The 13,456-nt window shown below is 39.3% G+C and overlaps 3 protein-coding genes across 3 annotated transcripts; 1 reads left to right on the top strand and 2 right to left on the bottom strand.

The window, feature by feature from the left end:
• Nucleotides 1-1,004: 1,004 nt before the first annotated feature.
• zmp:0000000930 lies at nt 1,005-1,603 on the bottom strand. The gene is given in 2 exon segments (XM_040117359.1): nt 1,005-1,411; nt 1,462-1,603. Coding segments are annotated over 2 exon segments (549 nt in total).
• Nucleotides 1,604-5,495: 3,892 nt separating this feature from the next.
• Nucleotides 5,496-8,180, bottom strand: mrpl32 (mitochondrial ribosomal protein L32). The gene is made up of 3 exons (XM_040116856.1): nt 7,962-8,180; nt 7,646-7,854; nt 5,496-5,884 (listed from the first exon to the last, which is right to left on the bottom strand). The coding sequence occupies exons 1-3, from the start codon at nt 8,056-8,058 to the stop codon at nt 5,636-5,638; spliced, it is 555 nt and encodes a 184-aa protein (XP_039972790.1). The 5' UTR covers nt 8,059-8,180; the 3' UTR covers nt 5,496-5,635.
• A 753-nt stretch (nt 8,181-8,933) lies between these two features.
• Nucleotides 8,934-13,261, top strand: psma2a (proteasome 20S subunit alpha 2a). Its single transcript, XM_040118818.1, has 8 exons — nt 8,934-9,035; nt 9,548-9,624; nt 10,134-10,266; nt 11,081-11,203; nt 11,326-11,407; nt 11,836-11,909; nt 12,066-12,123; nt 12,238-13,261. Exons 1-8 carry the CDS (start codon nt 8,995-8,997, stop codon nt 12,352-12,354), a joined length of 705 nt encoding a protein of 234 aa, XP_039974752.1. The 5' UTR covers nt 8,934-8,994; the 3' UTR covers nt 12,355-13,261.
• Nucleotides 13,262-13,456: the final 195 nt, after the last annotated feature.

Here is a 13,456-nt window from a genome sequence, read left to right as displayed (position 1 = left end):
TATAATAGCAGTTTATTTGGGGTCACTTTACAGTGTTTTTGTTTTACCACAGGGAGTTGCTGCCACTGGATTTGTATTCTAAAGAATGATCATTTAATGGAGTGAGACTTGAGAGCTGTTTCATCACTCCCATGCTTACCTCAGAGCTGTTTCTCAGACTGCTGAGGATGTCCTGCAGGGGGTGACAGACGCATGTATTACTGGTTGGCTCTGAGAGATCATTAATACATTTGAACTGAAGAGTTTCAAGTATTCACTACATAAGCTAATAACTGGGCGCTGTTTGCTTGTGGTAACCTAGATCACAGTTACAACGGCAAAGATTTTGGAGGATGGATTGCAAAAAAACTGCCTCTCATTTAACTGCACAAAACATGAAAAAAATTTTAATTTGCTCAGTTACAAACAAAGTGCATGTGTGTAAAGCTCTTCATTGTATTTACTCCAACAGGACAATTTTATGAACTTTAGTACCATGTAAAACAGTATGCAAATTTAAGTTCCAGACACTTTTTCATGAAGCTTTATTCGGCATGGAAATCACTGAAAACGACGAAAATATAATGTCCTGGAGCATAGCATACAGTAATCTCCAAAGAATCATCTTCAAAATATGTTCATATCTACAATACAGCATGTGATTGCACTTTTTGCAAGTTATAGCACAAGCATTATTCCAAATTTCTAAAAATAATAATTTCGTAATTTAATTATGAACAAAATAAATCCAGTGAATCTCTAATCTCAAATCAACACTCCTCAGCAATATAATACCAGGGGGTTTATTTTCTGTCTAAGACTTTTTTGGATGATACTAAACTATAAAGTTACTTTGCAGGATTTCGATACATAATGATACATTAAAACAACAGTCATGAGCCTCATTTCATCAGGAGGTAATATTTTTTCAAAAGTCAAAGTTTAGATGGTTCAAACAATTTCTAAGCAAATTTTAATCTACGAACACCGGTGTGTAAATTACAAGAGCAAAGGCTATGTTGTATTTACTGCACTGCAATTTTCCATATCCTTCCAAGGCATCTTCTTGCTTCACTCCCTCCTCTGCGGAGATGAGAGATCTCCCTTGGAGAGGACACCAAGCTCGAAGCACTGAAGTTCACTCTGATTGGCTTTCCAAGGTCCTGAGTTATGGCAGTCAATTCCTGTTTATCCTCTCCATTTTTCAGCCCCTCTGGTATGGCAGGGTGTTCTTCTGCGCACTCAAAGATGGCGCTGGCATGACTTGGGTCCCTGCCGGTGCTGAAGAAGGGTAGGTGGTGGTCTTTCATGGCTCCGTTGTAACTGCCCAGCCTCAGTGTCTGGCTGGGACTACAGATCTACAAATGCTTAACAAACTTCACATTAACACAATGGAGGGAATATAGTAGAGAACGGTGCAGTGTTGTAGTGGCTCATTCAACAGCTACAATATCTAGAATGAAGCAGAATTTCAAAAGAGACCAACCTACTTGTATTGTGGTCTGGTTTTAATGACCAGGGTCAGCCAACGTGCTTGGTAGCTCTCTTTCTTCCACTGGTTGTCCTCGTGAAGATCACAGTAGGAGTTCACCAGGTAGCAGCCTCCTCTGCTAACACAGTGCATGGTGTGATTATGTCAAGAGCGTGAACGTCAGTCACTGTCTGTCTGTGCCAAGACAAACGTCCTTTTTCTTTTTTTTTTCTTTTTTTATCTGAGCCCTACTTGACTTGAATAAAACTCATGGGAAAAGAACACAACAAGCTATCAAATCACGTGTCATCATCTCATCATCAATGTGTGTGTCTCTGTGTGCATCAAGTAGTCTGAGGTGTGTGTGTGTGTGTGTGTGTGTGTGTGTGTGTGTGTGTGTGTGTGTGTGTGTTAGGCAATGTCTTAAGTATCGAGACTTGTTTCTATTTTTACTCTTCTGCATCACATTGTAGTGAATGTAGTGGATGTCCCCACTTAAGGCCTGCTGATGGCTGGTTTACATTTGAAAAGGAGCTTTAGCTCTTTCCACGACGTGAGCCAACCAGATGTATCCAGATGGAAGTTGAATGTGAATATCATCCATTGAACCACTGAACTTGCAACAACATTTTTTGTTGTTTCATGTATTTCTGGTGAAAACTAAAAGTAATCTCAAACATGATATCACCACTGAGCTGGAAATGTGTATGATTACACAGTCTTTACTGGTGCAAAGTGCATTGCAATTTACCCCAGAGTACTTATATTTTTTTGTATATTTTTGGGACATGTAGAAGTGTGTATGTGTTTGTGTTGACAGAAATATGAAATGATTAATCTGTTTGAATAAGATGGATCCAAGGGTCATCCCATCAGGTCAGAGTAAATATCCTCCCACTCCTCAAATGTCTCTCACATGGACCATATGACAAGGAAGGAAACAGCTGAAGGCAATCAGATCACTGACTGACAGTAGTAATCCAGCTCATTAATCCAAAACTATGTCAGTTCCTTGGCCAAATTCAAATGCAAAAATTAATATTTGTGAGTGGCTCATTTTTAGAAAAGCTATCTCTCACCACCATTACCACTGCATTCTGTGCAAAGGACAGCAGAATGGTTTACTTTAATAATGAGACCGAGTGATGTACACCGAGATTTGACGGTGAAAGAGTCCTGAGTTAAACAAATATGGTCCCAGTATCCTTTTGTTTCAGTTATGGACAGATGTAAAGTAAGTTTAGGAGGCAGGTCAAAGACCTTGCTGGAAATATACTGAAAGCTCACGAGGGCAGATAAACATAGCAGGATTAGAGCTGTAGTACCATGCAAAAGAAAGATATCTAGACTTTCAATGTGTGACAAATGACAGGGCCATCTTATTTGATAAAACATTCTTCCACGCTACATTTCTGTGAGTTTTAATGACTTTCCACAGACAATATTTGCACCTCCACAAGTGAATTTTTTTTTAACCCAAGTGCTCTGTGAATATTTGAAGCTCCTCGACAGAATATCCCTATAAATCTTGATTACTCTTCTTGTCATGGGGACATTGGCAACCCAAGTTTCAGCAAACTGTGCGGGTGAAACTAAATCAGAGGGTGTATGATGGCGTGACTGTGGCAGTGGAAGGCATGATGGACTCATCCCAGCAAAAACAGTCCATTCCAGCGACACAAGAGCCAGTATTACATGACTGCAGTTTGATGCTGAATCCTGACTAATAGATGTTGCAGTGGCAACATTAAAGCACATTCACAAAGAAACCAAAAGCATCTCATGTTTAGAAGTGGCAATTAGTTTTCCATAACAAACAGGTAATTTTGCAGCTGATTTACTTAATTCAGAATGTTATTTATACGTTAATATTTACTGTGACACTAGTATATATCATTTATGTATCAGTTGAACAGATTCTACATTAAATGTTTAAAGTCAGATTCCACGTAGTTTCTCAATCCTTGGTTATTTAAGATGAAACCACATTTGTGTCACTAATGAACAGAGTATGTCTGTCTATTCTCCATCCAATCTAAGGTTGGTATTGGACCAAACAATTGGACCATGTTTTACTGAAGGGTCATAAAAGTTGTAGTGTTAATATAAGGAGGTTATAGAAGAAGGTAACATCTCTTTCCCCACAATGCTAATAGCATTGAAGTCCAGTTTCTAAAAATTATACAGCGGCTTCAGAAAAGTAATCATTCTCCTTCGCTTTTTGGATACTTTGTGTTGTAAATTTAATTCTGCATTGATAAAATTTCCATTTTGGCCCATCAATCTACACTCGATAACCCAGAATGACTACGTGAAAACATGTTTTTAGAATTTTTTTGAAAATGTATTTAAATCAAAAATTGAAATCTCTTATTTACAAAAGTATTCATACCCTCAATTCAGTACTTTGAAGAAGCCGCCTAGGCAGCAATTGCAGCTCCGAATCTTCTTGGGTTAGTCTCTACAAAGTTTTCACACAGTTTATCCCATTCTTCATGGCAGATCCTCTCAAATCAGATTGGATGGGAAGTGTCTATTAACTTACATCTTCAGGTCTCTCCACCAATGTTCTGTGGGGTTTAAGTCCCTCAAGGACAGTCAGAAACTTGTCCCAAAACCGCTCCAGCGTCATCTTGGTTGTATGCTTCGGGTCACTGTCTTGCTGAATGGTGAACCGTCACCCCAGTGTCAGGTCACATGCACTCTGGAGCAGGTTTTCTTCAAGGACCTCTCTGTATTTGGCCGCATTCATCCTTCCCTCAGGTCTAACCAGTCTCCCTGTCCCAACTGCTGAGAACACCCCCCAAAGCCTGATGCTATAACTACCATGCTTCATCATAGAGATGGTATTAGCCAGGAGATGAGCAGTGCCTGGTGTTTGCCAGATACAGTGTTTGGTGTTCAATTTTTGACTCATCAGGCCAGAGAGTCTTTTTTCTCATGCTATCACAGTCCTTTTAAATGCCATTTGGTAAATGTCAAGGGGGTTTTCATTTGACTTTGACTCAAAATGGCCTTTTAATCCATTGTAAAGGGCTGATTAATGGAGTGCTGCTGAGATGGTCCTTCCAGCAGGTTCCCCCATCTCAGCAGAGGATTTCTGAAGTTCTGTTGGAAAGACTGTTGGGTTCTTGGTCACCTCCCTATCCAAGGTCCTTCTTTTCTGGTTACTCAGTTCTGCCGGACACTAGAAAGAGTCCTGGTGGCTTCTTCCATTTCACAATTATTGAGGCCACTGTGATCCTGGGAACACTCAAAGCTTTGGAAAAGGTTTTATACCCTGGACCCGATCTATGCCAGAGCACAAAATTTTAATCGCAGAGGTCTACAGAGAGTTCCTATGAGTTCACGGTTTTGTTTTTGTCCCGACAATCAAGTTCTAGACACATCTCAAGGATAATTAAAGCAAACAGGATGTGCCTGTCACAATTTTGAGTGCTACAGCAGTGGGTCTGAATATCGTTTTGTAAAGGATAGATTTCAGTTTTGGATTTTTATAATTTTTTAGTAAATTTGCAAAAATTTCTTTAAATATGTTTTCACTTTATCATCATGGATTATTGAGTGTAGATTGATGGGCAAAATTTTAAATTTTAAGCATTTAAAATTAAATCTACAACACAAAAAAGTGTGCAAAAAATGAAGGGGTTTGAATACTTCTGGAGCTACTGTAAGCAGCAGCCATTCACCTTCAACCAAAAAACCCTCAAGAGTTTAGATAATAATATATGAAACTATCAATTATTTCACTAAAGCAATCATTGCATTTATATTTTGCACAATCACATTTATTTTTGAAAAAGGTAAACAAAGTACATACATAACATTCTTTTTTTTCATATAATGCGTTTATTGTCAAACATTCAAATATACATTAAATTTCTCTGAGACTGGTTTCAAGTCTGACAAAGAGTTGGAAAAATAACAAAAAATGAACAATGATGTCTGACACAAGCAACTCCAAAGACTTTGTGGTTGTGTAAACCCCGAATCTTTAGAATTTTTCTACCCACAAATTAATGATAGTAGAGTATTAAAGACAGTATAGTATGGTCTCAGATATAAATGAAAATGTATATCATAAAAGACTGGACAAAATATGCTGTTCCCTATATCAAATAAAGCATGAGTGCGTATCTGACCAGACCTGTGTCAAACTGAAGTTGTGTACCAACCACAGCAGCGTTAGCTGAACCAGGCAGGCCTCTTCCTGGCCCTCTCCACTATCCTCTTGTCTTTGTCCGGCTGGCTTGGGGTCTCACCCTCATACAGCACAACTGTCTCCACAGTCGGGGCCCTCAGCGGGCCTCCTTCCATTGCTTGAATCTGCTGACGAATCTGGCCAGTCTCCCTGCACACCTTAGCGTAACAGAAGCCACACAGAATATGTTTCTGCTTCAAGTGGCCACACTCTGGACACGGCTCAATGTTGGTCTGAGAGAGGGAGACGGAGAAAGAGACAGTGAAGGGAGTCAGAGTGAAGACTGTGGGACAAAATACATCAAGGCAGCACAGGCATTTCTATAATGCAATCTCTTGCTACTTGTTGGCAAAAAAAAAAATACAACAGTATTGATCTTATGGATTTTAACAGTTATTTTCTTAAAAGATGAGATATGCAGTTCTTGAGCAACTTCCGTACAAAGGAGGTCTCAATTAAACTGTTCACAACAAAGTGTGTGGGTTATTGTGATTAATTAAGTGTGTATAGATATTTTTCTGAACTGATCTAAGTACTAATAGAATAACATGAAAGTGTGAATCAGTCACATCATAAACATAACAGTTGTTAAGTTGCATTTAGAATTTCTGTTAACGTTTCTATTTACTGTGAAGAATTACCAAAGATAGTCTGTTACATATACACGTTATTACAACATGCACAAACACACACACACACACACACACACACACACACACACACGTACAGTACATACATACACTCACTGAGCACTTTATTAGGAATACCATACTAATACTGGGTAGGGCCTCCCTTGGCTTGGATTCCACAAGATGTTGGAAACAGTCGTTTGAGATTCTTGCATCACATTTCTGCAGATTTGTCAGCTGCACGTTCATGCTGCCAATCTCCTGTTCTACCACATCCCAAAGGCGTTCTACTGGATTCAGATCTGGTGACCAAGGAGGCCACTGAAGTTCACTGAACTCATTGGCATGTTTATGAAACGAGTTTGAGACGACTCTTGCTGCGTGACCTGGTGAATTATCACGCTGGAAGCAGTCATTAGAAGATGGTAAATTGTAGCCTTAAAGGGACGCACATGGCCAGCAACAATACCCAGATACCCAGATAGGCTGTGGCATTTAAATGACAACTGGTATTAAGGGGCCCAGCTGTTGCAGCCCATTGACCTCAAGGTTCAAAGTGTTGTGCTTTCTGAGATGCTTTTCTGCTCAACACAGTTGTAAAGAACGGTTATCTGAGTTACTGTAGCCTTTCTGTTAGCTCCAACCAGTTTGGACATTCTCCTCTGACCTCTCTCATCAACAAGGCATTGCTATTTACAGAACTGCTGCTCACTAGATGTTTTGCGTTTTTGGCACAATTCTGCAGAAATTCTAGAGACTGTTTTGCATGAAAATCTCAGGAGATCAGCAGTCACAGAAAGACTCAAACCAGCCGGTCTGGCACCAACAATAATGCCACAGTCAAAGTCACTTTCATGACATTTTTTCCCCCATTCTTTATTTGATGTGAACATTAACCGAGGCTCCTGACCTGCATCTGCATGGTTTTATGCATTGCACTGCTGCCACATGACTGGCTGATTGGATAATTGCCTGAATAAGCAGGTGTACAGGTGTTCCTAAAAAGTGTGTGTATATACACATACATGTAAATACAATACATAAAGGAACAATTGAATTAAATTGTTGGTTAACTGTTGGTGCAGCTTCTACCCAACTGTCATCTGAGTAAACATTTGATTATATTTGCAAAGAAACGTTTATGTTGAGTTTTTTTTTTAAATGTAATTTTTAATGCTTTCAATATGATGACACCAACCAAACACCACTGAGCTTGAACAGACGAGGGTGAGTTACGGCTAATATCGCCAAACCTTAGCTAATCATTCCCAATCAGTCAGTAGAGATAGGCAGCACTCTACGTGAGACAAAGGTAGTTATAGTTGTGGTTTGGGAGGATCTAGGGTTAGGTCCTATTCAGTGTACCTTGACTTTTAAGAGTTTGCTGTCAGCTCTCCTTCTGGTGCGGTTGACCTCTATAGTGCGTCTCTTCTTGGGCGCTGCCATCCACAAGATGCTGTCCAGGAGGCCAGGGGGCTGCTCTGGACTCTGCTGCTCATCCAGCTGATTCTCCTGGTCGACCTGAGGCTGGAGCTGAGGCAGGAGGCTGGGGCCATTGACTGCCAACGCTGGAGCTGCACACAGGGGGAAAAAAAACACCGTTACCTTCTTATGGCTGCAACCCGAGTAAATCAGTTCAGTAACGTTAGCTAACTTCCTGAGCTCCGGTCGGTAAACTCACCCAGGTGTCGGTCCAGTCCCGCCGCCTGCAGAAGCCTGCTCTCGATATGTAGCAAAGAGCATCTGAGGCTGTGCACCAAAGCGGCTAAATTCATCATTTTAGTCGTAAGCACGTTTCCTCTCCCTCCAACATGTCAGACAGCTCACGGTCACTGAGGTTCAGCACGTCAATATACAGCGACAACAAACTAAACGACTTCCTCTTCTGTTTAATTTCCGGCAGACGGGACTGATTTTGGAGTCTTGCTACCATCTATCGGACAAATTTCCATAATGCACTCCTCGAGTAATCAAACAAGACACGGTGATGGTTTCCAAGTTAATTCTCCAAACCAAAACAAGTCTGTTCTCCATGAGCTCTCATGACTTGCCAGGATAGTTAGAACTAAAAGTAGCTTTTGCCTCCAGTCATCGTCTCGCATTAGTTATTGTTCCGTAGATATATATTTTTTAAAAGATCTTACTTGTTTATACTGGGACATTAAATGGGAACATATCCATGTATATGTTTAAATGTGTTTTTAAAATATATGCTTTATTAGATAGAGGAAAAATGGGGTAGTATTTTTTTCTTTCTTTGTATTATTTCGATTCAAACATACAGTATCATTTTGATAGTGGACATATAAAAAGACCCGCATTAATTAATAATTCCTCTCTTCTTGTACCGCCAGATTACTGTCACTGTTTAGCATTGCTCCAGTATAACTGATAATGCAGAATAATGTACCATTAATAGAATCCTTTGTCCAGATTATGTAAAATTTCAATCTCAGAAGACACATATACACACACACACACATATATATATATATATATATAGAGAGATATATATATATATATTACATTATATACTTACTATATCTAATTATTTTTTGTTTTCTAAACATATGCAGAGCCTAATAACACTCCGGGTGGTGGTTTGTGTACAGTTTTTTTTTTTTTTTTTTTGTATAGGCGGCAGTATATACAGTCTGTAGTCTGAAAGTTGCAAGTCTCCGGCCAACACAGAGTAGAAGAAGAAGAAGAACAAGATGGCGGAACGAGGCTACAGTTTCTCCCTCACCACATTTAGGTAAACTTTGTTAAAATTCTCGTGAAATTAAAAAAAAGAAATCTAAACTTTCAGTCTGTGGTGGTTGGTATTGAATAATAGCTTAATAAAATTTATATGCGGTTCTCTTTTTTTATTTTAAAAGGAGGTTTTGGGAGCCGCTGTAGTTGATGCACTGTCATTGCCGGGTAGTGTATTGAATCGGCTAACGTTAACTATTAGCATGGCGGCTAACTGGTTTTCAAATGAAACAGTCAACTGTCTCTTCTCTTCCGATGTCGATAATAAAAACTCCTCAAATGGATTTTGAGCCAATAACTGAACAGACTGAAACAAGTCGGTTTTGCAGGCTAGAGGCTTATTTTAGCCTTGCTATCGCCAAGTAAGCACAGATGAGTCAGTTTTTAGCCTTTGCTTTCGGTTTCGCCTTTTGTTAATTGTAAACGCTAAATCCGGTTTTCAAACTCAAGTTAAGTTGATTTCTCGTACGCTTTACAGCAAAGTAATGCAACATCCTTTGTTTCTTCGTGCAGCCCTTCGGGGAAACTGGTCCAGATTGAATATGCCCTGGCAGCTGTAGCAGCCGGAGCTCCCTCAGTTGGCATCAAAGGTATGGTATCCTGGAAATCAGTGGATTGAAGATCATTTGAATTGTTGCTAAAAGAAGTGAAATGCTTTTAAAAAGAGCTTTCATGAAGTTATACAATAAACCACATCTATTTAAAGTCTGATTGTTATCAGAGGATGCAAGAAGACTGTCTGCAAAGGTGTATAATCTTTAGTTGCATTCATTAATATAGGGTAAATTAATGCAGAAACACGTGGATAGGATGAAAACAGTTTTTGATATATTGCCCCTCCTTGTCTATTTTAATGTGGAAAATGCCAAAAAGGCCAAGTGGGTTTTTAAACCTATAGTTTTGCCTTTCTGTCTGCAGGGATAGACGTGTCATTTATCCAGATGGGCTTTCTTAGCAGACGATAGTGCAGCAACCTAAGCCATTAAGGGCATCTTTAAAAGCTACGCTTTACATTACGTAGTTGAGACATGTTAGAAAAAAATATTTATCGGTTTGGATTTGTGAAGACAATAACTGCGATATTCTCCTTGATTATCAGCTTCCAATGGAGTGGTCCTGGCAACAGAGAAGAAACAGAAGTCCATTCTGTATGATGAGCAGAGTGTCCATAAAGTGGAGCCTATCACTAAACACATAGGCATGGTCTACAGCGGCATGGGGCCTGACTACAGGTGGGGAGTCTTTCCAACAGCTTGGCTTTCTCTACTAACTTCAGATAAGAAGTATCTTTCTGTTTGATGTCCAACAGCTTCCAATATAGGGCAAAGAAATGTGAAAATAGGCTGCACTTAGATTGTTCACTAGCAGCTCAAACAACAGTATTCCTAGCCTAGCGACAAATTGGATTTATTTAACATTGTGAACCGTTTTTGAAAGTATACCATAAAGTTTTTAGATTGAAATCTGACTTTTCAGACAGCTATTGATGTCTGGTGCTCTGAAATATGAGATTTGAGCTTCACCTGCTGTAAAACAACATTTTTAATATAACAAACCAAATATCTTGCTGGTGTCTAGTTTGTACTACTGACAACATAAAGTGTTTCCGCTTTCTCTCAGGTGATAATTTTTCCTTCAGTGTTAGCGAGTTAAGTTTAAAAGGCTGTTCACATATATGTAATCAAAAAGCTGGGACAGCTACGGCTGTGGTTCAATGAGATCTGGCACTGCAGCTACGTATCCCACGCTGAACTATAGATTGATTAGAGGACAGGTACTGCCAACTACTTTGGATCTGCACCTTAAAGCTAGCCCTGTGCCTTGTGTTCACACAAACACATGATATTTATGTGTTTCATGCTGTGTTGTTGTGACACATACCCCTGTCTTGTGTGCAAAAGATTTAAATAAAAAAAAAAGAAAAAAGCATCATTCGGGACTTTGTTGGCTCTGTATGTGAAAAGTCCAGAAGATGTCACACAGAGATTTTATGACTACTTAACCGCACATATACAGAAAGCTTAATGAGTTGTGTCCTCCTTGCAGGGTTTTAGTGCGACGAGCCCGGAAGCTGGCACAACAGTACTTCCTGGTTTACCAGGAGCCAATTCCCACAGGTCAGCTTGTCCAGAGAGTGGCCTCTGTGATGCAGGAGTACACACAGTCTGGGTGTGTATTAATTAAAACACATGAATATGTTTATGCTTATAGACGCATCACCTTTGTATTTTAGAGGGAAGGTGTATTCAGTCAGAATATTTAGATTCAGTCTTTCTTGTTTTCTCCTCCAGTGGTGTGCGTCCATTTGGCGTATCGTTGCTGATAGCTGGATGGGATGAAGACCACCCCTACCTGTTCCAGTCAGACCCCTCCGTATGTCATTTTCATATCTGTTGAAAAACAATATTTGTCCTAAATTGCTGTGCTCTTTACAGCTAAAAGTTTTATAATAGTTTTATTTGAATTGTTGTAAATCATTGACAGCAGATTAATCCTGAATTACTTAAAAAAAATAACTGCTCATTTTTGTTGTAGATGAACTGATATTTCCACATTTTTAAGAGGTCAGGCGGTTAGGTGCAGTTATACTCCCGAAAACCTGCTAGTTATACTGTTTCTTAAAGTGTTTCATGCATATTCTGTCTGTTTGGAATTTGTTCAATACTTAACATTAACTGTCAGCCTGCAGTGATTTTTTTTTTTTTTTTAATATAAAGATTATACACTTTACAATACTATGGGTATAGCTTCCTTACTTGCCTAAAGGTTTTTTTTTTTTTTTTCCTCTTCTTGATTGGCAGGGTGCATATTTTGCATGGAAAGCCACAGCCATGGGAAAAAATTATGTCAATGGAAAAACATTCCTTGAGAAAAGGTATGAGTTTACAATAAAAGGCTTTTTTTTTTTTTTTTTGAATAATGAAAATCTTGATACAACTACAAATGTATAGATGTGGATTATGATAAAATGGGCTGAGCTTGGTACACACTACACAGATTGGTAGGTGACTACTTTGTTTTTCTTCTCCAGGTATAACAATGATCTGGAATTGGAAGATGCCATCCACACAGCCATCTTGACGTTGAAGGTATATTGTTTATTATAAAAAAATACTCAGGGCATTGGACTGTATCTTTGCTGTTATACTGTTTCTCTTTTTTATTATCAGTCATTTACATTCTTTTTATCTCTGTGTTTAAAGGAGAGTTTTGAGGGTCAGATGACAGAGGAGAACATTGAGGTGGGGATCTGCAATGAGGCCGGCTTCAAAAGACTCACCCCAGCAGAGGTGAAAGACTACCTGGCTGCCATTGCGTGAACACGCCCTGCCTGGTGATGGGGCTCTCTGGCCACATTTCAAGACAAAGACACAGCAGCATAGTAGCCAACTGTCTCATGACACATTTTTGTAAACCACAGTTATTCATGTTTTCTGCACTGAAGACATATAGATAGTGAATAACCTTCACTATATTCAAGATTATTAATATGAGATAATGGAATCAGACAGCCTGTTTGGGATTATGCCCAGACCTAATTAAAGAGACAGGTTTTGTGTGTGTGTGTACAGCTAATGTGGCTGCCACTCACAACTGCATTCACAAAACTCCATCAGTGGGCAATCAATGCCATCACATAAACTAATTGGCTTTGTTGTCAAACATATGTCCTTCTTTTACTGTGAAATGTGACAGCTGGCTACTTTGCATATGAAAAGGAATGTGGGCTCGGATGAGTGAAGTCTCAAGTCTTCCATTGAATCCTTCAGTTTTCCTCTTTCTCAATACTGTTGCAATGGCAATGCTATTGATTTACAAATCAAGTACTGTTGCATTAAGTATTTATTCAAAATTTGAATGCTTGTCACCATTGCAAATTGTGACAAATGACCTCTGGTGGCACATAAAACCCCACAAACTATTAAATGGTAAGGATGCTAGCACCTGTTAGAGGTCATTTGACAAATTCATACCGAAAATTGAGGTCTCCCTCAAATCTCCCAACTGCACCTCATCAGCGTCCCTCAGACACACTGAGAAGGAGAATAAACGAAGGAGAGCAAGAAGGGAGGATACAATGGAGTCTTTTGAGAATTTACAGTCAGGGTCTGGCTGCCTGTACAGCAGTTTTACACAATGTAGTTTTTTTTCAGGCTAGAAACAATTCTAGAGTTTGTATTTTCTCTTCCGTAATCTGTCTCATTCAAATAAAAGACAATGGGTTGATTTTGGCTCCGTGTTTTAAATAATTATGTGTCTGTTTAGAAACGTCAGCTTAAGCCATTTTATTGTTAAATAAGTAAAATGTGAACACGCTGTCGGTGCATGGTTTGTGTACATAATGAGCGCGCTTTAATGCGCAGTTTGGAGCAGAGCGCGCTCTAACGTCAACCGGAACACATTTTTAAATCGTATACGTAT

This window comes from Xiphias gladius, chromosome 22, assembly GCF_016859285.1.
Source record: "Xiphias gladius isolate SHS-SW01 ecotype Sanya breed wild chromosome 22, ASM1685928v1, whole genome shotgun sequence".
In the NCBI taxonomy this organism is placed as follows: Eukaryota; Metazoa; Chordata; class Actinopteri; order Istiophoriformes; family Xiphiidae; genus Xiphias; species Xiphias gladius.
The sequence above is the reverse complement of the archived record's forward strand: the minus strand, read 5'-3'. Positions and strand labels throughout refer to the sequence as shown.